Source organism: Sabethes cyaneus, chromosome 3 (genome assembly GCF_943734655.1).
Source record: "Sabethes cyaneus chromosome 3, idSabCyanKW18_F2, whole genome shotgun sequence".
Lineage (NCBI taxonomy): Eukaryota > Metazoa > Arthropoda > Insecta > Diptera > Culicidae > Sabethes > Sabethes cyaneus.
The window spans coordinates 52,959,192-52,987,137 of NC_071355.1; the positions used below are offsets into that span (position 1 = coordinate 52,959,192).

Sequence of the window (27,946 nt, forward strand, 5' to 3'; positions counted from 1 at the left end):
CTCCCCTCTATAAGAGGGACGCTCCCATACAAATGAGGCGGTTAGAAGGAAAGGGGTATAAGTGACAAAATTGAAAATATCGAGATAATGGTACACTGAAAAAACTTTTCGTATAGTTTCTATGTGTTTCACACATAGATTTTTTCCATGTGCCCAGTAAATGAACTTTATGTGCCAAACACTTACCTTTTATGTGTTTTTAAAATCTACCTTTAAAATCTGCACATACTATTCATGTGCATATAATTTTCATGTGTACTTCTGGGCGGATTGTGTTTATATGTGGCACATAATAATCATAAGGATTTTCATATGGAAATTTTCCATTAGATATGTGCGGATTATTTTGAGTGTAGGAAACGATACTTTGAGCAGGGTTGCCACATGCACAGATTATTCTGTGTTTAACAGATATTTGAAAGAAATCGCCTGTACAGAATCTGTATGCATAGAATACAGATTTTCGCCAAATTACACAGTTTAAACAGATTTTTGAGCTTTTACATGAGAGTGAAAGGGACGGAAATAGTCAGCAAAATGACTCTCTATCTCTTTCACTCTCATTGTTTTATATTGGACAGATTTTTGCACAGATATTTTTCCTCGCCGTACAGATTGTCAGACTTTTCCAACAAAAAACACAGAATTATATGTGGCATCCCCGACTTTGAGCATGATTTTATGCATGGTAAAAATTTCATCTCATAATTTGACCGTTTAATAACTTTTTTAGAAACATGAAAAAAGAGCAAAATAAAAGTTGGGTTTCACTTCGAAGGAAAGGGGTGTAAGTGCACTATATGAGCAATTCCAACTCAACTAACAAAACGGTTTGTCTCGAATATTTTTTATTGGAATGAAATTTGGAATGGATGGACGCCATGCAAGGATCCATTTTCCATGAAACATAATTATTTTTGTCGAGAGTAACTTTTCAAAAAGGGCGTATTTATTAAATCACATTTTTTTTCAAAATATCGTAACTCGAAAACTGATTTGTTAAAAATCACGTCAATGGAAAAGTTGTAGGAAATTAAGTGTATTTTCGGGAAAAATACACAGAAAAAAACTTTGAAAAATCTAGAGAAAAATCATAAAACGTGAATTATCGCAACGCATGCCCCCTCAGATTTATTTCTAAAATCTGGCGAAGAACTATTGACGGATACTCTTTCGTTTTTTATTCTGACAAATTTTTCAAAAATATCCAAATTTTCCTTATTTTTGTAAAACTAAAATAAGATCAAATTCTACGCATAATGTTGAACATGTCATATAAACTTTTTTTAGGCTCAGCCGTTCTCAAGTTAGGCCATTACAAATATTTTATGAAGTTTTCCTCCTTCCGATGTGGGGCCACTGAAGGTGAGGGGGGGGGGGGGTGAGAAAAATAAACAAAGAGGTTCCTTTAATCAAGCAAAACACCCTTTTAGGAGTTACATACTGTTTAAATTCTAGGAAAATCGACGTCTAACAATGTTTTCGTTTCCGAAAAAAGCAATTTCTTAGATTACTAAAATCATGAGCTATCCCAAGCAACAATGTAAGTTTTATTATACTCTTATGGCAGTTTTAATTACTAATTTTGGACTTAAATGCCAGCATAAGAGTGTAATAAAACCCAAATTGTTACCTGGGATGGCAACTACAGGAAGGTGATAAATAATTCAGCGCCGCCGTTGATTGAATTTTGAACTATTTTCTAAATCATCTTAAAAATGCAAATCACTTGAACAACATTTTCGAAGACCGCAACATTCTAGAGAGTCAGCAGCGCAAGATACAGCACACACAAATATTCTATATGCATGCTGGCGCCACGTAGTGAGACAATTCTATACTATTTCCATACTATCTACAAAGCTGCTATTCAAGGTACTTGTATCATAATATATAACTTATACGAATATACGCTAGCGCCGACCGATGAGAAAATTCTGAACTATTTTCCATACCATCTTTAAGGTGACAGTCACTTGGGCAAACTTCTCGAAGACCACTACTTTCTAAGTAATCAGTAGCGTAAGTTACAGTCTATACGGTAATACTACATATACGGTAACGCCACGTACTGAGACAATTCTTCACTATTTTCTATACCATCTGCAAGGCTGCTATTACTCAAACAACTTTCCCTAAGAAAATATTATCTTAGGTTGCACGGATTATAAGCTATAGCAAATAAAACTATGTCGCATATATACTAGCGCCGCACGTTGAGAATATTCTGAACTATTTCCATCTCCGTGATAACAGTCATTTGAACAAGCTTCCCGAAAACTGTAACTTTCTACATAGTCAGTAGCGTAAGATACAGCCTATACAAAAATAATTACATATGCACTATCGCCACGAAGTGAGAAAATCCTGAACTATTACTGACTGCCCGCTAACCTCTCCTCAATGAAGATATGCACTTGCACCCTTTTTACTGCAAGTAGTAATTCCTTATAATCGCTTGGAATGCAAGGGGTACATGTGCATAACTTAGAAGGAAAGGGGTGTAAGTGCAAATAACATTTTCAAAAATGTCTTATAAATCCCGAAAATCAAAATGCTTTTCCAAGATTTCAATAGAAATTAATAAAGTGGAGTTAACACAACCATAGTGCGTCATTAGTTTTGTATTATATAGCCTGACGAATTTTCTAGATGATGTTAACTTTGGATCCGATTTTCTCGAAATTCACTTTTTGTCACTTACACCTCTTTTCTTCTGACCCACTCAAATGAAATACAAATTTCCTCATAACTAGAGAACTAATCAAGCAAATGGAACCAAATTTGGCATGTGAGTTTTGGAAGCAGGAATGTTTTTATGATGGTTTTAGACCCGTGTGGTAGGGGGATAAGGACTCTCATACAAAGAAAACAGAATTTTTTGCATAACTCAAAAACTAATCGACCTCGAGAAATTTTAGACTCTTCCATTAAACATTAGTCAATAACAAGACCACCAAAAACTATCAATAATAACACTAGATGTTTCAGGGCGAGTTAACCGCAGGCCACGAGTGTTGCCGGCGACCCGCCGTCGAACGCACCGGCCACTGCAGGGGGGCAGCTTCTCCGCAGAGATCACCTCTATCTAGGTTTAGTTATTTTCCTATGTCTACATCTCTATTACTTCAGTTGGGTCCAAATGAGCGACAGCGAGTAAGGAGAGGATAACCCCTGCGAAATGGTACTTTCCACGAAAGCATTTTCCATGAAATGGTACATTCCGCGTAAGGTTTTTCGCGAAATGGTATTCCGCGAAACTCTGTATTCTGCGTTATGGTAAACCGAAAAGTGGTGTTCCGCAAAATGGTATTCAGCGAAATGTTGTATAATCATGGCGAATATTGTAATGCTACCCGCTTTATTTTATCAGACTAAGCACTGGGGGGAGTTGTTTGCTACTTTACTGTGAGGAAAATTTGTATATTAAGCCACCCATGAACTCTTCACAAACTTGCAAAACTCAATAAAGGTCATCCGAGATTCACGATTTATGTACAACACAGTTTAATTTGTGGCAATACGAGGTTTGTCGGGTCAGCTAGTATAATATAAAAATTAATTATATGCCTGACTTGGTTAAAGGACAAGACAAAACACAAGGTTGGTCGTGTAAAATTGTCCGGCGGTAACTTTAAGAATTATGAATCGAAAATAAAATGGGGGATGTTTTGAGACTTTCGCGTTTAATAAACACTATGCTGGAAAAAATTAAATAAAAACATTTGAACGTGAAAAAGCTTTATTGTATGAATATTAGGAAAATGGACAGGCATCACTGCGAGGGGGATTGATTACTTTGGATAATACTTTGGAAAATTGAACGTGAGGACGAAAGGAGTAATTATATTAAATTCAATAGAAATCGGAGATGGTGTGATTACTTGAGATTTATTAGACTTTCGCTTCTCAATCCCTTTCACACATTACGAATACTGTCGATTTTTACATCGTTGTTGGTTACTTTTGGTAATTTTCAGTATTTTATTAAATTCTCTTCGCATTGTTAAATATTATTTTTTAATGAACTAGTCAATTAACTATGCGACAGAAATTGAGAATCGTTGATTATGGAAGAATCTTTTTCAAATCATGTGATTTTTAAATATAGTTTGCAAGAGTTAACTTTTACCGGTTTTACCGGTATTGCATTTATCAATACCGAAAAACCGGTTTTCAAAATACCTTCCGGTATTGGCATCTCTACGAGCGCCGCACGTTAAGAATATTCTGAACTATTTCCATCTCCGAGATAACAGTCATTTGAACAAGCTTCCCGAAAACTGTTACTTTCTAAATAGTCAGTAGCGTAAGATACAGCCTATACAAAAATAATTACATATGCACTATCGACACGAAGCGAGAAAATCCTGAACTATTACTGCCTGCCCGCTAACCTCTCCTCAATGAAGATGATGGTAATATGATTCCAAGATATGCACTTGCACCCTTTTTACTCCAAGTAGTAATTCCTTATAATCGCTTGGAATGAAAGGGGTACAGGTGCACAACTTAGAAGGAAGGGGTGTAAGTGCAAATAACATTTTCAAAAATATCTTATAAATCCCGAAAATCAAAATGCTTTTCCAAGGTTTCAATAGAAACTAATAAAGTGAAGTTAACACAACCATAGTGCGTCATTAGTTTTGTATTATATAGCCTGACGAATTTTCTAGATGATGTTAACTTTGGATCCGATTTTCTCGAAATTTACTTTTTGTCACTTACACTTGTCACTTTCCTTCTGACCCACTCAAACGAAATACAAATTTCCTCATAACTAGAGAACTATGGAACTATGAACAAAACACAAGGTTGATCGTGTAAAATTGTCCGGCGGTCACTTTAAGAATTATGAATCGAAAATATAATTGGGGATATTTTGAGATTTTCGCGTTTAATAAAAACTATACTGGAAAAAAATTAAATAAAAACATTTGAACGTGAAAATGCTTTATTGTATGAACAAATTAGGAAAATCGACAGGCATCACTGCGACGGGGATTGATTACTTTGGATAAAACTTTAGAAAATTGATAGTGAGGACGAAAGGAGTAATTATATTAAATTTAATTGAAATCGGAGATGGTGTGATTACTTGAGATTTATTAGACTTTCGCTTCTCAATCCCTTTGACACACTACGAATACTGTCGATTTTTACATCGTTGTTGGTTACTTTTTGTAATTTTCAGTATTTTGGATTTGAATATGGCTTTAAAAAACAATAGTCGACTTACGCTTATGAACTGCTTTCAGCTAATGTCCAAATTATGGGAGTTTTATATCAATCTCTGTCACAAGTAAGTCCCATGCACGCGACCACTATAATGCGGAACAGAATGGTCATTCTGTTCCGGACCAAAAATTCAACATGAAAAAAGCAGGTTGGAAACCTACTATTTCAGCATTTTTAGTGTTAAGTACATCTATACAAAAAGATGCGATTTATGCAAAAATCTCATTTTTGACAAAAATAGACCACTATAATTCGGAACGGCTCATGTATTAGTATATGTTCGACGATTTTTGCAGATTAGTATTAAGATCCGAATTTTCAGTTTTCTTTCTAAAAATGATTCTAGATTGTACCATTACTTTTAAATGGCTTGTAAACAAAATGGTGCGTTTTATAAGATCAGCAAGAAATTCCGCCCTGTTTGGTAGCACTGCTACAACTACCGTAGTTGGTCGGAAAATTGGTAACCGGAGGCAGCAGCGGATTGTTACAGGCCAACAGGGCCACCAAGCTCAATTAATTTGCAAAAACGTGCTGTAGAGAGTGAGTCTGCCTGCCGCTTAATGCAATGGTGGTGCATTATATTTCGCTTATTGTTCATTTAACGGTCCGCGTTGTGATCCAGCTGGGACGAGCGCGGGCCCAGATTGGCGGAAAATGCTGAATAAATAGTCGCTTTGAAATGTATGTTTAATATATTAATACGATGCGAATTAATAATTTATTTGCTCGGATGCGGCAACAATGGAATGATGTGGACATTCGAATTGAATTAATGCGGTTTTAGACGCAAACCCGCTCGGTTCCGGCTGTTCAAGGTCGCTAACAAAATCGCAGACTTCATTATTGTAAAACAATCACTTATTTATTGCGTTTCGATTCCATGAAGTACTACAATACAAAATTATGGCTCTAGGATTTTACTGTTAATGGCATTCGGATGATATACTTTTTTCCTAGACGAAGATGTATCATTATAATAAATATGGCTGGAAGTCATCTTTCCCCTAGCAGGTGGTTTGTGATGTTTCTATCCCTTCGCTCCTCCCGCTTTCTTCTGCAGGAATCATAACAAAAAAGAGAGCAATATGTTAGTAGGGAAAAGAATTGTATCGAATAACGGTTGATCAACTTACGCCTGGTGGTAGGAATTTGGTTTCCTTGGCTTCGCAGGATTCTTCTGCGTGCAGTCCGTTGCGTTGCTTGCACACACAGTCGCTGTGCACTTCCGTTCGGGCGATGTGATCTCCGAGCGCGGAAGCCAGCACGGCAACGAACGATTTCTTATCCTTGGCCTGCTTCAGTCCGCTGAAGTTCTGCAGCGCAAACACAAAACCGTCGTTCTTCTGTACCATGTCCACCAGCAGATCTGATTCGAACTTCAGATTGTTCTTCAGCTCCGTCGATCCCACGTTGGTGCGCTTCTTGCTGTCAGCCAGGGTATAGGCCTGTTTCGAGTTGAATCCTGTAGACCATTCAGAAATAATGTTAATATCATACTACTATTTCGAATAAATCGCTTAGCTCTTACCGACAATTTCCTTCACCTTCTTCTGGTCCTTGCTGTTGGCAATACCCAGGCCCTTAACAGGCGTGACCACGTGCAGTCCAACACCTTTCGACTTCAGATCCAGGGTGGCTAGAAGCGATTTTACCGCTCGTGTCTGCAAGTACGATTATAATTAGACTTGTTCTAGTTTGCACTAAAAGTATCTTTAGCTTACCGGATTTGGAACCTTCTCAGTGTCATCCGAGTGAACCAGAACAATCGATTTGCTGGCGGTGGATCGGAACGGATATTGCAGAGCTTCCACGAATGCGCGAGCATCCGGCGTTAGTGCCAGATCCTCAGCGGTCTTCTCGCCCAGTTCGTGTAGAGTTTTGAAGAATTCGTCTACGTTCTGGTTGCCGGTGACCAATGGTTTGTAGTTTTCTGGTCCACTAACGTCAGCCTGTCCAAGTTTGCCGGTATAATCCAGAGATCCGCCACTGGTGAACAAGCTGGTGTACTTCTGGTTTCGGTTGTATCCGAGAACTACAACATGTACATCCGTAATTCCGTTGGACTTAAGCTCCTTGCGCAGGTCGTTGATCGAGGCCTGTACCAATTCTCCAAGCAGAGTTCCCAATGAAGTGTCCACCACTAGAACAACGTCAGCCTGTTTCTGAGGAGACTTCACACTGAATTGGTCTCCAACGCTGATATCCTTTCCGCTGACGGTACACTTCTGACACTGTGCTGGAACGTTGACTGGGATCAGCTCCAGACGGCAAGCCGATGCGTACGCAAAAGCAATGTCACAAGCGGCTGCTTCGGAACCCTGGGCATCATGAACGGCTTCCTCGCAAGCTTCGCGGTAATTGGATGGATCTTTGAAGAAGTAGCAGTAACGTAGCGAGCTATCGGATCCGAACAGTTTTGCACAAACTGGGCTGCTGTGGTCATGTGCAGCGTGACCAGCGTCCGCCACAGCTCCGCACGACTTCGTTGATTTGTAGCTGTTTGCAAAGTCGGTGGAACTTAGGGATACTTTTCCGTCCGGTAGAGTGTAGTCGTCGTATGGCTCGTAGTTTCCGTTTCCTAGCAGTCCTCGGAGTTTACCAAGATAGAAGCCGGACACAGTGAAGTGACATACCTTAAGATCCGTAGTACAGAAAACACTAGCTCCGTAGGTGGACAACAGGTTGACGGTGTAGTATTTTCTCCAAGCATGCACATCATTTTTATGCAACGGAAGATCAGCAGCTTTGCCATTCAGCGTCACTACTCCCTTATCGTTCAGCTCAACAACATCCTTATCGATTAGGGCAACGGATTTTAGCTTGCCATCTTTTACGTTGGCTACCAAACTGAAGTTTCCGTCAACGAAGTCCGATGCTAGAATGTAGTTGCAGCTGCCAGCGAAAGTGAAATGTTGCCCGTCGAAGGTGAAGTAGTGGCTTCCATCGGCAATTTCTCCGTGCATGGCGAAGGGCGGTACAACGTCAAACGGATTCCAGGCATACGGACGGAATTGGTACAAGAAATCGCGAACCGAAATGAACTTCTCGTTACGCAGATAGTTCAGCGGGCTGAACTTGAAGCTGGTGACGTACGGGAAGAACTTCAATGTCACGAACGACGGTAAACCTCCAGCGAATCCTGGTTCATCCAGCGTAGTGGTTACAGAGGAGGTGAACTTTTCGAACAACATATTGACAGCCTTAACGAAGTTAATGAAAATGTTCTTCAGCTCTTCTACGTCGTTGACTGGTTTGTTTTCCAACTTGCTTGTAATGTACTTGTTGACAGATGAAGTGAATGTTTTGATTTCTGGCACTGGGTAGAGGTCCTCGGCGAGAGTTAACACTTCCTTCAACAGTTGGTATGCGTACTTGTCAAGTCCGTCGAAATATTCTTTGAATGTTTCCTTCAGTACCTTGAATTCATCGAATGAATCGAAGTAGTCCTGTATAGCCTTGTACAGTTCTTTGAACTCTTTTTCAAGAGTTGCGAGTGCCTTGTTGAAGGTTTGGGCGAAGCTCTTGAACAATTCCGAAAAACTGCTGGCAACCTTGTTGAAGTCTTCTTCGAAAGCCTTCAACGCTTTGACTGATCGTTCGAATACAGCGACTACCAATTTGAGCGTTTCTTCATAGACATTGAACACGATCGCTTCTGTTTTCGTGTAGAGTTCCTTTAGCACTGGCAGGATGTTTGAGTTGAATGTTTCCATTAGTTGTCCGGCAACGTCGGTGACAATGGCGGAAATCTTTTTGAAGTTCTCAGCGTAGACATTGAGTAGCTGCGTTACAACATCATTAACTGCTTTGTATACCTTGATGAAGAGGTCGAACAACTCCTTGATAGTTGGGTCTTGCAACAGATCTTCCTGTAGTTTGCTCAACTGCTTACCATAATCTTCCTGGAATTTGCCCAAATCTGGTAGAGCACCTACGGCATTGTTGAATACCTTGTTTACATCGGCGGACAGTTGAGTGTACTTCTTCTCGAAATCTGCTTTCGTTGATTCCAGATCGCTTTGCAGTTGCTTATTGAAAGCACTAAGGAAACTCTTAGCGTTAGCTTCGTTTACTTGATACTCCGTAGATAGGAAGTGACTTGCGTCCAGAGCAATCTTCGCGTTCACTAGTTCCTTTTCCAGTCCCGTAACCTTGAGGACAGCGGCCTTGTCAAGTGCGAACGAACCGTCAACGTTGAAGAATTTGTCCTGGTTGAGGGAGAACTTGGCTGATGAGAAGCCGTTGATGTTCGATTGCAGCACGACCGGACGATTCGGCACGAGTTTGAGCGTGGTGGTTAGCTCAGCCTTGTTCTTTTTCGAGTCGTATGAACCGTGTGCGCGGACTAGGTCATCGTTGAATTTCCTCAGGAGGAAATCAAGTTCTTCGGGGCTGACAAATAGGTACGATCCAAATCGGAAATCTTCGAAGGGCAGATTGATCGAAGCGGCGGTACTGAGCTGTTTCGTAGCTAGTGATAGGGCCGAGTGACCGCTGAAACCACAGTCGAATCCTAGACCCTTGCTAGCGACGCTCATTTCAGCGCTAACGTTGAATCCTTTGAAGCTTTGATCGCTGTTAACGTATTTGGCCTGGGCAACAATCTTATCGTTGGCATTCTTGAACAGATCCAACACAACTTGTCCATCTACGGTTTGCTTTTCGCCGTCCAGAACTCCGGAAACGCTTACAACGAGATCCTTCAGAGTTGGGTGTGAGAATTTCAACGATCCAGAACCGCTGACTCCAGCCGCACCGACCAGTTTCGTTTCACCAGTGAAGCCAAAGGTAGCCTTGTTGTTTGGTGCATTCTTTTTGTCCAGATAGAACGAAACAGTGCTGTCGTACTGTCCGAATTTGTCTTCCTTCGGGTATTTGAAGACACCCTCGACCACAATGGACCGGGTTGGCAGGATCAGACTGGCACCGGCGCTGTTTGGATGGATGTACAATTGATACTGATATTTCGGTCGTTTCTTCTCCTTCAGCTGGACGTCGGTGGTGTGATCGAGAGTGAACCCATTGCCGCTGGTCTTTGCCGTCAAACCGAACTCATGGTCGTATCCCAACTGCTGCAGATCGACCGATACGACTGCTTCGTGGTTGTACTTACTTCCGGTGCGTTCGAGTTTCGATTGAATTTCCACGTTCGTACATTGATTCTTCTCGCAGAACTTGTTTTTGAGATAGAAATCATTTGTCTTTATTCGAAGTTCGGCGGAAATCGTGGTTTTATCGACCGAAGCTCCCAAAGTGAATGCGTAACCGGAGTCTTGAAGCTTCTCACGAGTCAGCTTGAAGGAAGCTGTCTGCTGTTGCTTGTCGTACAGCTTGACATTACCTTGTCCCTCAATTATGGTACTCTTGCCTTGCTCTTTAACAGAGTAATCCGCATACCCGCTCAGAACGTTCTTTCCATCTGACGAAGCTTTGAATTCCAGACCCTTTCCGCTGCTTCCTGGTTTGGAGTTTACTTCAATGCTTACTTTGTTGGCATTCAGTTTCGGTGCATCGAGGAAGGCCTTGGCATAGAAGGTTTCGTAGCTTTGGAAATTCGCCTCTAAATTGCTGTCCAGATTGAAGTCACCAAAGTTTAGGACCTTGGCTTCCGCCTTAAACGCTCGATCGCTTAGCACCTTGTATGCGCCGTACACTTTTACGCTTTTGCCTGGATATCCAAGCTGGAAGTCGACGGATGGGCTGCTTTCCGAGAGAAATACGGCATTATCTACACTGTAAGTCTTCTCGTCTGCCACTAGATTCAGTTTGGTATTGAAAGCATTCTCACCAGATTTGACATGTTTGAAGGTTAGTTCCACATTTTTGACATGTTCGAACTCGGACTTCAGAGTAGCATGTACGGAAACATCGTCAACTCCGACAGCCTTGGCTTCGCCGCTGAAACCTAGCGTTTTTCCTTTGCCGTAGTTAACCTTGACCGAACCCTTGGTTGAAACTGGTCCATCGTCTTTGCCTTCGTAGTTGTACTGTGCTTCGGCGGAGAATGGATCGGTGTTCGGAAGGCTGACCTTCAAGTTTCCTGATCCGTGGTTAACATTTCCCTTGGCAACCGTAGACACTGACACGGTCTTATCGCTATATTTGAAAGCTCCAGCATACTCCAACTCAAACAGGCCGGTTTCACCTTCCGGTTCCAGATAGCTACCCTTCGATTCGACGGCGAGCGTTTTAATCGGAGCCTTCGGGACGTTGACGTTTGCCTTGACTTCATGCGTGTGTGGTTTGCCAACTTTTCCTACGTGATAGTTTCCACTGACTGTGCCATCGAAATCTGTTCCGTACTTTCCACTCAACCGATAGACGGCATGATTTTCGCAGTATTCATCCAGATAGAAAGCCACATCGCTAGCTTCAGGGATCAACGCTCCCTTGACCTTAACATGGAAGACAGCTTTTTTGAAGTGTCCTGCTGGCAAGTGCTTGGTATCCAGCTCAACATCAACATCCTTACCGTCGAAGTTGGTATACTTCAGCTCGTGGGTGGAATCAAAGAAGCGAGATTTGAAGTTTCCGTCCTTCAAGTCTCCGGTCAGTGAAAGCGATTGCTGTTTTCCACTGGGCAGTTTGTCAACCAGATTGGCAACAATACTTCCCGTGGTTTTTTTCTCGTCCTTACCGTTGACTTCGCGCTTGAGATCACCGGACAGCTGCCGTCCCGTGGGGAGAACAAGCGAGAACTTTCCATTTGTGGTTCCATCGGTTAGCTGACCACTCTGTTGACCTTGAACGTTGAATTCGTACTTTTCGGTGAACACTTCCAGCTTGTTCTTGCTGTCGAAGCTGCTCTTGGTGACCTTGTTCTTGGTGTCGAAGTGAACCTTCTTGGTGTTGTCCTTATCGAAGTCGTAGTAGAAATCGGTGGCGATGTCGTACACTGGTGCGCTGACTTTGAACTTCGTGTCCAGCTTCAGTTTGCGTTCTTGCTTCAGGAAGCTTACCAGCACGGTTCCATCTCCCTGGCCGTTGTTTGCTTTGAATTCACCGTTTCCATCGAGGAAGTCCTTGACGACAAACTGTTCAATGATACATGGCAGGTTATTGTGCTGTGGAGGATGTTAAAGTATGGCTTTTGACTTACGTTAAATTTGCCGTTAGAGTTATCGGTGCGGTCAACCTTCAGATCGTAGGTAGCGAATTCGTTCTTTCCCACTAGAACCTTGGCGTTGGAAAGCACTGTGGCGGGAGAAAGTTGCACGGCCAAAGTCAACCTGGAAAGATGTACATACTGATTAGTCTCTATTGAATAATTCTACAAAGGGAGAAACCACAGGGACTATAATTCTGAGTGTCATGGAGTTTTTCGCAGAGAACTAGATGATCACCACAACTCGTTTGCAAGAAATAGGATTCCGTAGGTTGTGGATAATGGACGATTTCTAGATGTTGAGGTTATGTGCGCTCCAATATCTCATTAGGCCGTATGAATAAAAGATATAGAGCAAATGCTCCCATACGATTTAAACGGGAAAAGCAAAGTAAACTGTTTTATTCATACGGCCTATTGTCTCTATTTTGCTGGAGGAATGATCAAACAGTGTGCGTACTTCAAGGTAACAGCTAAATACGAAATACTTGTCAGCCACACCCAAGCAGACATCGCGACGCTAACCATTGCTACCATGGTAATATAAGATAGTGTAGAGTAGAATCAAACTACGATGAGTCAAGAAGGGAAAACGTATTGCAACAAACGCCAATAGTCAGATGACTCAGAACTTAAAACTTATCGCTATCCAGCGTAGCAACAGGATCTTACTGAATCTGATTGAACCCTTTTAATTAGGTATTGTAGTGCTGCAGGATCTTCACTGAAAGTGTATGTATGGAGGACCGCAGGGTCCATCACTTCTAGTACTGGCTGCATAGTGTTAGTAAGATTCGCAGTCATATGATCGCGTGGCAGTCTGATTTCTGGTTCTATATCTACTGAATCAGCAACCTGCACTAGCTTATGAAGTAGCTTACTATGATAAAAATAAGCGAATAACTTTTTTGTGTCGTGAAACACAGGTTTAGTTTCTTCAACAAAGTTGTAGCTAGTATAAAGGCAAACAAATTTGCTGAAGAAATGAAATGTATATCTCTTTCAGGTGTAGAGATACAGAGCATTTTCTTTGGAACTTCTTCAAAACTTACCCAGCTAGCACCAACTCGTATATTAATGTACGAAAACTATCGTAAATATCTCCTGACAAACTCGAAATCGTAACTAAAGCTGGATAAAGTGGGATCAAGTTGATTTTTTGTCGTATATAATGATAATGACTGACATACATACGATTTTCAGCACCAAATTGTAGAGTAGTATGGAGCAACTCGCGCTTAATCGGATATTATCGTATATAAATACTTATATAGTCGTAACGCTCAAAATTATTCGTAATCACGTATATCGCCTCCAAAATAGTATGGATATGCCAATTTTGCGCGTGAAATACGATTTATTTAGCATGAATATCTGTACGCAATGCTGATTTTTACCTTTTTTATACGTATGAAAATGCTAGCTGGGTAGTTTTTCATGCATAGCTTTAGCCTTTTATTTTCAACAAGTTTGCCGAAGAAACCATGTCTCTTTCTACTGAAAAAAGTGGACAATGTATCGAGCCTTCGGTGAACGCAAAACGCATAAAACGTATGCTTGCTGTACTCTCATATGGGTGGGTCGGGACAAGCGGCACCTATGCAAGTTGGTAGCACTTGACCTAAGCTTTAAGGTGAAGCACTGGTTTGATATATCCACTTGCCCAATTTTATCATATAGGCTAAGCTAAAGCTAAGAAAAAAAGCTTGAATATGCGATAAGTTAGCAAATAAATGTCCTAGAAATTTGCCGTCTTCTGCAAAAACGTGTGTTTTGAGTATTTCGATAATTGACTAGAACAGTGTGTTCTTGTAAAATGTAACCAACAACAGTTAAGTATAAAAACAAATTTTTAAAGAACTTTCTAAGAAAATGCCCTATAGTTCTGCACTGGATAGAGATAGAAATGTTATTTCTACACCAAATTTGCTTGTTTTAACATTTTTGACTACTTTGCTGAAGAAACCATGTCTTTAGCTACTAATATAAAAAAGTTATTTTTATATTTTTAACGAAGTTAGCCATTACTAACTTTTAACACTCTCAGCTTATTCGAACAAAAATGCTGAAGCCGTAAAAAAATGCTAAATTGAAAGCAAAAGACGCTAGGAAAAAGTTTCACTTATCGTCCTTTTGGACTCCATGGATCTCAAGAATGTCGTCAAGGATTGACGACGTTCTTATCGCAAGAGAAGACATGTTAAAATTGGTAATTGAATTGCGCATTTTGCACGCCGTCGTTCATTATTACGGACAACGACGTGCGAACTTTGTAACTTTCCAAATACTCCGGAAGTCCGAAGTACCTTCTTCCACGTATGGACATCTGAAAGACCACATGGAGATCTCCTTAGCATTCGGATCTCTTAGGCCAAGGGCAGAGGATTTGTGCACAACATCTATGGAGGAATGCGTAAAGACAATGTGAGGATTGGATGTACCGATCGGCAGACATGACTGATTGGTATGATAGGGATGCAGCACGGTGGCTGAGGAAAACTGTACCTGGGCGGACTACCGATCGTTAGGATGAGAGAAAACTTGCCCAAGCACATACAAACACAATGATAAACAAAAGTGAGGTGGTCGTCAAGTGGAAACGTCACCTCGATGAGCAGTTGAATGACGATGGAGCAAGCAGTAACGTAATCCATGCCTCAAATAAAACCGAATTTGTGAATAACAAGGTGAATCTCGGCTGGGTAATGGGGCTAGAGTCAGTAGGATCGTTACACTAGCCTTGTAATAGTCCTGTACCCTAATAACCGGCTGCAAAGTCTGTCAATAAAGTAGGGTAATGTCTAGTGACGGTTATACCCAAGGTATTGCTTTACGTTGTTCAATGGCACCTACAAGGAACTCTTGCAAATCTTGTTACGTCGTGATGATGATGGTTTATATGACCAAAGTTATTCAAAAATAGTATGATAAAAGTGCAAAACGCAAAGCCTTGGGCTTAAACAATTTTCTAAGACTTGACACTTCTTTATCGACAGACTTTACAACCGGTTATTGGAGTACAACAATCCTACTGTTTCTATAAAATATTATAAAATTGCAATACAACTCAAATTGTTGCTTTGGGAGTTCATAAACGTGGTATCTCTGGTCAGCGTGGACAACAACACGAATGAGGACATTCAACGACGCATTCAAACTAGAAATCGGGCGTGTTTGTCCTACATAAGAAATTTCGATTATGAAACACACTCTGCTGCACGAAACTGACCATGCGTAAAAAGCTGATAAGACCGATAGCATTTTACGAGTTTGAGACTGTAACTTTACTTATGAAAGACATATGTGCACTTTCCAAATTTGAACCTTTCGTTGTGAACTGTTTTTGATTGAGTACATACGGAAAGCAAATACGCGATGGAGGCGTATGAAGCACGACCTGCAGGCACAACTTAGAGAGATGTCCATCGTGCGAAAGTCGGGAAGTTACAGTAGATTGGTCATTTTGCAAGGATGCCGGACGACTGTGCAGTGAAATCTGTTCTCTTCAAGAATCGGCACAATGAACAGAGGGGACCAACGTGAATGTCAAAACGATCAAGAAATTGGTGACCAATTACGACGGCGACAAGGAGTAACCCAGGGCTGAGTGAAGTGGAAATGAGCCCTTAATACTTTTTCAACAATTTGAAGGCAGCCTACGATACAGTCGACTTGCTCTGGGTCACGCATAATATTGGGGGTAAGGCGATAAACTGTGGTGTGTTGTTCAGCATTGTTCTTGAGAAAACGATACGGAGATCTGGCATCGACGGGGCAGGAACGATTATCTAGAGAGCGGTTCTCCTAGGCTTTGAATAGCGTCCACCTACTGAAGCTCCGAACCTTCCAGATACTGAAATGATACTTCCTCGTAGTGCTAACTGGGATGCGAATAACCAACAAGAAAATCGAGTAACCTACCCCGGTGAATCTGTAAGCAAGCTAAGCATAGCTTTTATTGTAGTGTAGGGGTAGAATGGCCCATGCTATTAATTGCTTAAAAACGCGGAAACTATTTGGTAAAATTATGCATGCGCATTTTATTTTGGTGTAAAACACGCTAATTCATAATTATGTAGCATGTAAAACCATCAAACATAGCCACATCCAATAAAATCAAGCGATTATTCGGGATCTCATTCCATATGTAAGAAATCACGGTTTTCTCTTAAGCTTTTACCACTAGTTGGTATGCAAATTTCATAATAAATACAGTCTATCTAGTTGATATACTATCATACTCGATGATTCATCACAAAAACGGCATTAACTATGCATATTTTTCACATATATTGCGCTCTTCGCACTCAATTGGACTGCACAGTTATAAAGTGCAACCTTCAAAACTGTGATGAAAAGTGTGCTACTGATAATATCGCTAGTAATCTTATATCGATAATACCATCAAACTTTATCGTCACGGAAAAGTATCGAAAATTGGAGGGTTTAAAATGAAATCTTCTTCTTGGCTTGTTATTATTTTAACATTTTTGTTCTATTTCTTACGTATTTTTGCTTATATTGTCATATAATCGTTATTAATTATTAACGATAAGCAAACTTTATCAATAATCGTTATAGATTTTGATCGGCATTTCCCATCATTACAACTCTCCCATCTGAGCTGACATTTGATTTAGCAGTGGCGCCAGACCAGTTGTAGGAAAAGCAAATAGTATTTAATTTTTCATTTATTTTATATATGCTGCATATTTGTTCAAATTATGAATTATGCGCGGAATTATGTATTTAGAAACTATTTTTATATTTTTCGTAGCGTCGATAACAACTCTACGTAAGCATTAGAATTCAAATAGGAATCAACCAAGATTCATGGGTTTTTACCACGAAATTTTGGCAACTTTTCTCACCTACAAAATGTGTGACTGAACAAGTGTGCTCAAAATCCAACTTTCAATGCAAAGGGCAATATTGCAAAAAACTTCAAAATACAAAACAGGGGTAGAATGCATCATAGCGGGATCGAACAGTTATAAAATATTTTTAATTTGCAGTACATCTTTTGTTTCGGATTATTTATTAAAAATGTAGCAATATTATGTATTGTATAGGACTTAGAATTTGCCTCAAACCTAATTGTACATTGTTTAACTTACAATATTTTATCACACATCAGTTGGAGAAAAGTAGATGATTAAATTTTATTGCCAATAATGTTGAGATATGAGCCCATTATGTCCCAGCAAACAAGCGTTTGCAACAAACGCTATAACGAACGCTTCCGCCATTTCGGCAGCCTAGTTTTAGGAGTTTATATATCACGTGATTGAATGGTAAATTTTTTGGTTGCGTTTAACGCCTAGCTGGGCAAACTGGGTGCGTTTTGTCCACGGGCTTTGGCGTTCTGCCTCACATAATGATTTTGACTCTTGCCAAAAATCGTCCAAAATAACAAAAAATACTGGTTTTTGTTAGGAAATTTCACCAGGAGTAAGCGTAAAAAAGATCCCAAAGTCTTCTAGAAGTTGAAAAACGTGGAACAAACACGCCGTTGCTCTGCAAAATGATGTTTTGCTTAAGCGGTGCATTCTGCACCACCTTACTCTAATAATGAAGGAAGTGACTTCATTGATGCGGCAAACCACGGAGATGTACCAGCCCCAAAGGGCTTTCCCAAGTCATCTTTCTTAGACTGTCACCAATAGCCAATAGATTCGTGGGTTATCAGTTATCAGGCTGACGTCATGGAGAGTTGGTACCAACGTACCAAATCCTTACTCTGCGGCAGATGCTCCAGAAGTGCCGTGGATTCCGAGTCTCCAAGCATCACTAAATCCATTGATTTTAAAGCCGCATAGCCGCAGAGCCATAGCGTGATATTGTGGCACCCTTGGCGAAGACCCGATTTAGCGCTCTCTCGTTTCTTAAATCCGTGTTCTTTCTAAGTTTATAATTTTTTTGAGATTTTTAACCACCAATGATTCTGAATCTGCGATAAACTTCAGATTTGAACTAGATTCTGGAGCAGATTCTGGACCTCATTTTTGATCAGATTCTGTAACACAATTTGTTGACCAGTTTTTAAACCACCAACTAGATTTTGGGTCAGGCTTTGAATCAGATTCCGGACCTAGATTAGATGTGAACCGCATTTTTTTTATTAAATTTTTATTTCAGATTTTGGAACAGATTTGGACTAGATTCTGGACAAAATTTTGAACCTCATTTTTGATCAGGTTTTGAATCAGACATTCTAGACCTGATCTGGACCACGTTCTGGATCTGCATCAGATTATGGTCCAAATTTTCGACCGCATTTTTATCAGACTTGGATCAGATCTTAAATAAGATTTTGGACCACATTTTTGTTCAGATTTTCGATCTGATTCTGGACCTGAACATCAGATGCATCATCACTGCATCAGATTCTATGTAGATCAGAATTTTATTAGATTTGAACCAGATTTTGGATAATATTTTGGATCACATTTGCTTTTTATCAAATTTTGGATCTGATTCTAGACATGGACCAGATTGTGTACCTTGCCCCGAATGTGGACCACATTTTTTATCAGATTTTGGACCTGATTTTGCGGTAAATTTGGGTCCAGATTTTGGGACCGCAACATTTTGGGATACATTTTTGATCAGATTTTAAACCACTAACCAGATTTTGGATCAGATTTTGAACCAGATTATGGACCTAGTCTAGTGATTTTGTATCAAATGTTGGAACAGATTTGAACAAGATTCTGAACCAAATTTTGGACTACGTTTTCAATTAGATTTTGGTCCCGATTCTGGACCTGAATCGAATGTTATGGACCTCCAGTAGATTCTGGACCAGATTTTGGACATTTTGAACAAATTTGAGTTGAGTTTTCGATAATGTTTTGGGCCACAGTTTTGATCGACTTATGAATCACATGGTGGACCAGATTTTGAACTTGAACCTGATTATGGAGAACATTTTTTATCAGATTTTGGATCAAATTTTAAAACACTTGCTCTAACTGGACCAGATTTCGAATCACATTTTTGATCAGATTTTGGATCATATTTTGGAACTGGACCTGAACCTGGACTTTCATACATATCTCATACAACTCCCTATGTCCAGTACTTTGCTACACTCGAGAGTGCCTTACTGAGGCCCAGGCCGTTTTTGGTGCCTCCTAGAGCTAACGCCCTTGCCAACGGAGGCCAGTCTAGTGAACTGCGCGCCACGGTGTTGCGCGTATAATAGTGTAAACCGACAAGCGCTACGGGAAATTGGCTGAACATAGCTTTTCAGAAAAGCTGACTAGAGTTATCACGGGTACGATGGATGGGACTCGAATTGTGTGAAAATTGCGGGTGGACTGTCGGACCCATTCGAATCTCGCTAGGGGATTCGACAAGGAGATGATCTCTCCTCCTTGAAGGTGTTATAAGGCGAGCGGCGTTCAATATGTGGACGATGCCAGCAGAACGTTCGAGGTGGTGGAAGGTACTAAAATAAAATGCGAAGCAAATAAGACTGGGTTGAAGATAAATACGTCTAAAACGAAATACATGCTAGCGGGCGAGACCGAGCGTGACAGGGTCCGCTTGGGCAATACTGTTGTAATCAATGGGGATGAGTTTGAGGTAGCCCACGAGCTCGTGATTCTCACTGGCAAGAGAGGACAACAATACTAACCGTGAGATTAAAAGGAACGATTATCGCAAGGGAAGGATCTAAAGAGTATAACACGGGTCATCCTAGACAGCGATAAATTCATGTATTTGGAATGGTGACCGTTGCCTCCTTTCCCGCTAAGAAGATCTAGGGACGCTTTCAACCTGAAAAGTGTGCCTACTTTTCTTATTGGAAGACGTTGAGATCAAATCGGTTATTCTATGTTCATGAGACGACCATACTGGTCGCTGGCAGCCTGAAAATCGAACGAATGGTTTTGCGAACTATCTACGGTTGAGTGGAGACGGATATTGAGAATGGCGAAGACCCAAAAATCATGACAAATACGCGCTGCTTTTCGAGTACCCTATTGCACATCTCACACAGGCCAGTAGACTACGGTGTGGTGGGGCGTACACATCACAAGGATGTTGGATGCTTTTTTTTAGTAACTTTTTGCCAAAAGGATCAGATACTTAGTTCAAAGAAATGTCTGAAATCCTGGTAACAAATAGCCCAAAACGGAACTGATTGGAAACTCACCAAGGTAAGGCACGTGCACTGTAATAATCTAAACATAATCAGCGCATCTACGTCGAAACTTACTTGTAGGGATCGGCTTTCTCGACGGCCACGAACAGCCCCTCCAGGTTCAGTTCGCCCTCCTGTTCGCTGAATTTGTTCGAGGCAACTCCATTCAGTTCGATCTTCGTTCCGGTGCTAGCGGTCAGACGATTTTGGAACTTATTCTTGGCGGCATCCAGGGTACGTTTGGAGACAAATTTGAAGTTGTGCTTGTTCAGCGAGGCGGCCACCGTAACGTCATAGTCACCGGCACTTTTTTCGTTGTACTTCGCGTCAACGCTGGCGGCAACCTTGTACTTATCGTAACCATATTCGCCTTCCAGCTTGAACTGATTCTTGTTAGTTACCAGATCCAGACGGATCAGTTGCTTCGGCAGCTGTAGTTTGTTCGTCAATGACAGCGACGTCAACTTCTTATCCTCCACAACGAACTCAGCGTTCTGGTTCAGCTCGTAGCGGTTCGTTGGGTTGTTGAAGTCCTTACCGGCAACAAAGACGAATGCACTCTTGAACTGTATAGAAAAATAACCTAAAATATTTTGTTTATTCCTATAACAAGCAAATCTTACCGAGCTGTCCGTGTAAGCAACGGCTGCGTTCACTTTGAAGTTCTTGTTTGCATCACCGTCAGTTTTCTTTTCCAGGTCGAAATTAATGTGCTTCGGACTGAAGTCCAAGTGTCCCTTGACGTTGTTCTTGCTAGATCCGACAACGATCGCCAGATCGGTATCGAAGCTGGGTCCATTTTGCGAAACAAATCCGTTTACCGTTGTTTTCGGGGCATAGGGGCTGGTCCATTCGACGTTTTCTAGTTTGTAATTCGTGGCACCACCGTCACCTTTTTCGACAACAATTTTACCAGTGGTTTGGACGAGTTTGGAGACCTGTGCATCGCCGGATGGGGTTTTGACGGTGAAAATTGGGATGTACTCCTGCCTGGCAGAAGACCCGGCCTTTTCGAAACCGATCTTTGCTGAATACTCGTCTGGGCCGTTGTGCGCCAAGGCGTACAGGGCGGCCTCTTTTTCGTTATTGTTCAAGCCAACTGTGACATCAACATTTCTAAGCGGAGAGAGAACGGTTGCCTTCACGTAAGCGTCACCCTTGAAGTAGCTTTCCAACTTAAGGCTAGTGGTGCGCTTCTTATCTGTGCCGGGAGTGTCGAAGGTCAACAGTAGACTCTGATGCTGTTTGTCGGAGTCATCATATTTGCCCGAAAAGTGGTATTTGGGATCAACTTCGAGGTACAGTTCTGCTTGGTACTCGCCATCCAGCGGCACTAGAGCCTTTCCGGGGATTTGTTTCTGACCGGCTGATGCACAAAGCGTTACACCGATGATGTGGTACAGATTGTCAAAGCATTCCTTGAATTCCTTAACTTGTTGATTCATTTTCAGTGGAAGAGAGATCAACTGATTTCCACGTTCACGTGTGACAAACACCAGCTTGCTGCTGAAGCTAATCAGCTCTTGTTTCTTGAACAGGGAATCTACAGTAAGATCGTAAGCTTTGCCTTCGTCCAACAGAGCGAAACTGACGGCACTTCCGGTAGCAGTATGGACGGTACCGGATAGCTGAAGACCAGTGGTAACCGTGAACGCATCCACGCTAAGTGTTCCCGACAGTTCGTAGCTTGCGCTAGGAACCAGTTTCAAATTGAATTTCGTATTCTTGTAGTCCTTGGCAATGGCTTTCAGATCTACTTCCAGGCTAGTTTCCAACCGGGCGACTCCAGTTCCTTCGTATGACAATTTCAACGGTAGGCCAGCTGCAGTAGGGTACACCAAATCAGCGTCCACGAACAGTGTGTGCTGTTCAAATACGCGATCGTACTTCTTTGCACCTTCCAGGAACTTCTCGAAGCACTCCAACAATTTGTCCAAGAACTCTTCAGGCGTGTGCGGTACGTTATCTCCGGAGCTCAGGAAGAACAATTCCGAGCCAAACAATTTGACCGAAACATCCAGATTGAAATCCTCCAGCACATCGTTGTGCAGATTGACAGAGTTGGCAAATGCTTTCACATCTTCCTTAAGTCCACGACGGAAACGGCTTTTCGCTTGCTCCGATAGTTTATTGTATTGTGCCACTAGTTTATCGTACGCCGATTGCAGGTTCAAACCACGGAAAAATCCTTTCGGTCCGAAGTAATGCTCTACCAAACGATCCAGGTTGTCTTGACGAGCTTCGACTTCGAACACGTTGAATCCATTGCCGAAAGCTTCTGTAGTGACATTAAAGTTTACCGATTTGGGCAGGAAGCTTTTCTGCGAATAGATTACGCTCGTATCAACGCTAGCTCCCAATCCCAGGGATTCTACGGCGTACGAAAATTCACGGTTGAACGAATAGCGACGGAAATCGAATGGGAATTTGTTCGTAGTTCTGATGTTGCCAAAATGTTGACGAGCTGCGTCACGTGTTGGATCTACCGAAGCACGTAAGCTTGCCAGATGTGTGCTGACAAAGGAACCGACTTGGTACACTTTCTCGTTGTCCAGAAGAGCTTTGATTTCATTGGCAACGGCAGCCGATGGACATTCGACCAGCGATAGGTAGGCTTGAATACGAATTTCCGAGTCTTGGTTGGCGTCCTTGAAATAGTCTAGCGCTGAATTGACGGCCTTCTTGTGACACGATGCTGCTGGGTAGGCTTGGAAAGCAGCTACTCGCACCCGAGAGGATGCCTTATCCGATGTACACTGAACAACCTTATCCAGCAGGGGTGATACTAGGTTATTGGTATTTTTGATTCCCTTCAGAACAGCAACGACAATGTCTTCTTCTGCTCGGTTCGATGGCTGACATTTGCCCAGTTTTACTGCGTATTTATCGGAAATTTCCTTAACATCAGCCGAAGCACAACCGAACTTCTGGCAGTACTTGTGAACTAATGATCCAACGCTGAGGTAGGCCTCTCGGGGAGGATTTCCATCCAGGAATAGTTTGCTTGTCTTCAGAGCAGGCTTGCTCATAGACATAACCAGATTCAAGGACACAAACATCAGCTTCTGTTCCTGAGGATCGGAAATTTCTTTGTTCTTGTACAGGGTAGCGAGCGCCTCAACGGAAGCTCCAGTTCCTACTCGGAAGAGGGCATCCAAGTAGGCTTTACGAGCAAGAACCTTATTCGGGTGAGCAGTTCCGGCTTTAACCTGCTGGTACAGGGACAGCAGGTCATCCTTCTTGGAGTATTGCATCAAGTGGACGAGTTCGGTAAAGTGGCTGGCGGTCAGTTTGCCCACATTGTTGTTGCTGTACGACTCTACAACGGTTTTCAACTCTTGCTTGATGGTTTCCAGATTACCCTGCGAGTCCGATTGCGGGTTTTCAAAGATAACCGAACGTGGCGTTCCGTTGGAGAGGGCAGGCGCGCTGCCCGCTTTCGATCCAGTGTAGGTGAACTTCGTGGTAACTCGGGCAACGGCTCCGGAATTGAGCTTAGCGAATGGCACATACTTGTATTCTTCAGTCAGTTTCACGGACTCCAGAACACCGTTCTTGAACGTTTGCTGGTTGTTGTAGTTGGCATTCAGATACGGAGTTGATTTGATTCCCTGAAAGTGTAGTTGAAAGATGAGATTGGGCAGGGCTTGGGCATTTTTTCTACTTACCGCTTTGCTGTTGACCACGCTGGATACCAAGGTATTGCTGATAGTCTCCCGATAGCTACATCCCGCCAGATCACGAACCTTGTTGACGACGGTCGCATCTCCGGAGGCAAAGTTCGAGAAGGAAGTTTGACAAACGCCGAAAACATCAGTCTCGTAGGATTTACTCTCGGCGGATTGCAGCAGCGAAATAATGCCTCGCTTGACGTTCAGTGAGAAGTCCGAATCCGCGGATTCGGTGCACAGCTCCGGGAACAGTTCATCGTTGGACAGACTGAACTGGACCGGCTTGCTGATGTCATTTCCGAACTGCGATTTCTTGCCATCGGGTGCGAAGGCGGTCAGTGACAGCACCTTCAGCGTGTACTGGCAGTTATCGGCGGCGTAGATCTCTACTTTACCTTCTACTTTCAGTGTGGTTTGCTGGGCGTCAACTTCCTCCGCAGTCAGCTGCACCTGGACGAAGCTGTCCAGATCGTAGCTGTAGACATTTCCCGGTTGAAATTTGTACTTGGATGATTTGTTGGCTGTAAATAGAGAGGTTATCAGTGGGGTTACTTGATAGGAGCAACGGCCCACCGGCGGCGGCGGCGATGGTGGCAGCCGTGCGCGCTTCGGTACTCACGGGATTGGCAGCCAGTTTTACATGACGCTGTTGAGAATATTCGAGAAGAAGAAAGAGAAAAAAATAATTAGCTAAGTCAGGCTAATCGCTAGCATTGCATAACAAAACAGGAAACTGTGTGTGTGTGGCCTATTGAGTCACTATCGGTCCTAGATGAGTAAGCTTCTTTAATGTTATGAGATTTTGCAGAATTTAAGTGCTCGCTTATCAGGTTGTTGACGGGTCAGCGGCGTTAATAAGTAGCATGTGAAGTTTTGAACATGAACTTGAAATATGCATCGTTTCAGTCATATTAGAAAGTCATTGTATACAATCACCGTTGATTAGCTTGGTTTTCTGCGTTCACATTGAGCTACTTTTCCATTGATTAGAGTGCAGAAAGACTTTGAGGAAATAGCAATTGAAAAATAAAATAAATTATACGTTATTATTTCAGATATTTTTCCGCTTGTGTACGTTATTATTTTGGAGATTTGCGAAACAAATAGCTTTCAATTAATGAAGCTCGCGTCGAAAACTAGTTCCATTGCTACAACAAGTAGTACCAAAAAATTACAATAAAGTCAATTATGAATGGCACCAAGATAATCCTCCGTAGTTTGTGGCATCGGATGAGATCGATCCATAATGAGAAGCTAAAATTAGGTCAAACCATTACGAACGAGTTGTACCGATAACGGTTTAATCGCTTGAAATGTAGATCAACGGAAAAATTGTAAGAATGTGCAACTAGGTATGAGGCAGTAATTTTTCATCATGACAATGCTCGGCTGCGTGTTGCTATACTGGTCAAAACTACGAGGAGAATAGTGGCTCGGAAGTTTTGCTTCATCCGCCGTGAACCAGACTTGATGCTGTCCAATTACCAGTTATTCTGATTGATTCAAACGCATCTGGGCAAATAATCAAAAATGACTCGTGACCTCGAAGAATGAACTGTTCTGCAAACGAGAAATTTATTTGCTACCAGAAAGATGGCGATGAAGTATACCTTGAATTGCATATTCAATTATAAATTATAATACTATATTGTTTTTGTGTCGCTGGATAAGAATTGAATTGGTCCAAAATAAATCCAATTTCATGTGACATTTTATGCTAATTGAAAATCCAATTTCACATCCAATTTCAATTTCAAGTTTAATTTTAACTATAGAAGTGGAGCTCTCGACTGTTGAGGATTCACAAATTTTGTTTTTTTTCGGCAGGACAGTCAATCGGCAAAGCAAAATGGCACTTTATCTTTTCTATGCCTATGGGCATTGGTTTTAATTTTATACAAAAATTTTAAGTTTAATTTTAGGTCTGATTACAAGCCTAATTTAAATTTAATTTCAAGCTCAATTTGCGGTCAATATGTCAACTGATGGTAAATGCTCAGGAAAATATAGGTTTTCGGCTATATCTCAAGAACAGCAAGAAATGTCATCGTGAATTACTCCAAACTCACTAATAGATTATGAATTGACTTTACAAAAACAAAATCCAAATAATATTTTATCTAGGTTTTTGAGAAAATTTGTTTTTTATTCAAGATTTTAAGCTATATTTTAAGATTTTTGCTTTTGCACCGAGAAAATCAAAGTAAATGTCCTTAATTGACAAAACTACAAGAATCACTCCCGCGCCATCATAGCTAAGCAGCCTATTATTCTATATTTGGAGTTTCTTTTTCACCAAAAAGACCAGTTTTATCCACTGTCGTGCCCAGGCTCAAGCTCAAGGTCAGTTTTAAATCTTATTTCAAGTCCAATTTTATGTCCCACTTTTTGTCCCATTTCATGTCTCATTTCAAGTGTCGTTTTCCCATTTAAAGTCAACGTTTCAATCCAATTTAAAGCCATATTTTAACTTCAATTGTAAGTTCAAATTGATGTAGCTTGTCAAGTTAAATTCCAGCTACAAATTGATAAATTTGTATAAATAATTTCTAGTCCGATTTCAAGTCCAATTTGAAGTCCAATTCAAGACGTTCCTTGATTAATATCTGCTATACTAATAGACACTGGCGTGCCCAGGCTGGGGCATACAGGGGTACGTACCCCACCACCTCTAAAAATATAATGTATAACTAAATCATTTTCAAGGGGCAACCGGGAAGTTTGGAGATGTCAATTCTATAGCCCGTTATTTTTACGATAACTACCATAATGCGTGCGCCTAATTCTGCGCACCGCATATTTTCATTAAGAATTGTAACATTTTCAAATTACTTTAGTTGGTTTATCTATCCGGTAGCGTAAGGAAAACCTTTTTTTCATGCTACTTCCGATATTAATTACTACATGTACACATATTTTCCTAATTCTGTTTATTTAGTTAAAAATCTGCAGGAATTTAGCCGTTTCGACTGAAATATGAAGTGGCAGAATTATGAACCATGCGCGGAATTAGGCGCGCTTACGGTAAATTAATTGTAAATAGATTCTGTTTCAAGCCCAATTTTAACTTTAATGTCCAATTAACGTCCATTTTTAAATTCTAATTCAAATTAAATTTCAAATCCTATTTCATGTCCAACCACAAATTTAATTTTAATGCCAGCAATATTCGCCATTTTGTAGTTAATTCTTACTGTAGCTTTCGACAAAGTATCTTTGCTGTTTTGTTCTTCGGCTTTGCAGTCAAATTGCTGATAAAAACGAACGTTTTCCTTCTATTTCCGACGTTTCGATTGTAATAAATCTTTTTCAAGGATTAGAAAATTATCGTTTTTCGTTATACAAAATTGTAATGCAAAAACGAATGCTAGCACTGTTTAAAGAAGTGACCGTTAATGCTCAACTGAATAGAGCCACTAGACGAAAAACGATAATTTTCTAATCCTCGAAAAAGATTTAATACAAATCGAAACGTCGGAAGTAGAAGAAAAACGTTCGTTTTTTATCAGCAATTCGTCTGCAAAACCGAAAAACAAAACTGCAAAGATACTCAGTCGAAATCTACAGTAGGAATTTAATTTTAATTTCACTGGAATTTCAAGCCCAATTTCAAGTCTTATCTCAAGATTGGACTATATCTTGTGAGGTCCAATTTGAAGTCTAATTCAATGTCCAATTTTAAGTCTAACTTGAAATCTAATCCTAATGCACGATTTTAGGGCCAATGTCTAGTGTCATTGGAAGTCCAATTCAGGACGAATCAGTGTCCCATTTTAA

At 41.1% G+C, this 27,946-nt stretch overlaps 1 protein-coding gene across 1 annotated transcript in view; it reads right to left on the minus strand.

Annotated features, from left to right (window-relative positions):
* Positions 1-6,115: 6,115 nt before the first annotated feature.
* Positions 6,116-27,946, minus strand: part of LOC128744250 (apolipophorins) — a 29,444-nt gene continuing 7,613 nt past the window's right edge. Inside the window, exons 2-10 of the mRNA XM_053841106.1 lie at positions 24,789-24,815; positions 24,167-24,690; positions 21,122-24,109; positions 20,574-21,064; positions 12,341-12,470; positions 6,963-12,275; positions 6,770-6,902; positions 6,375-6,703; positions 6,116-6,295 (exon numbers count right to left, since the gene is read on the minus strand). Coding sequence (XP_053697081.1) covers positions 6,269-6,295; positions 6,375-6,703; positions 6,770-6,902; positions 6,963-12,275; positions 12,341-12,470; positions 20,574-21,064; positions 21,122-24,109; positions 24,167-24,690; positions 24,789-24,815 — 9,962 coding nt within the window. The 3' untranslated portion in view covers positions 6,116-6,268. The remainder of the gene's footprint in view (positions 6,296-6,374; positions 6,704-6,769; positions 6,903-6,962; positions 12,276-12,340; positions 12,471-20,573; positions 21,065-21,121; positions 24,110-24,166; positions 24,691-24,788; positions 24,816-27,946) is intronic.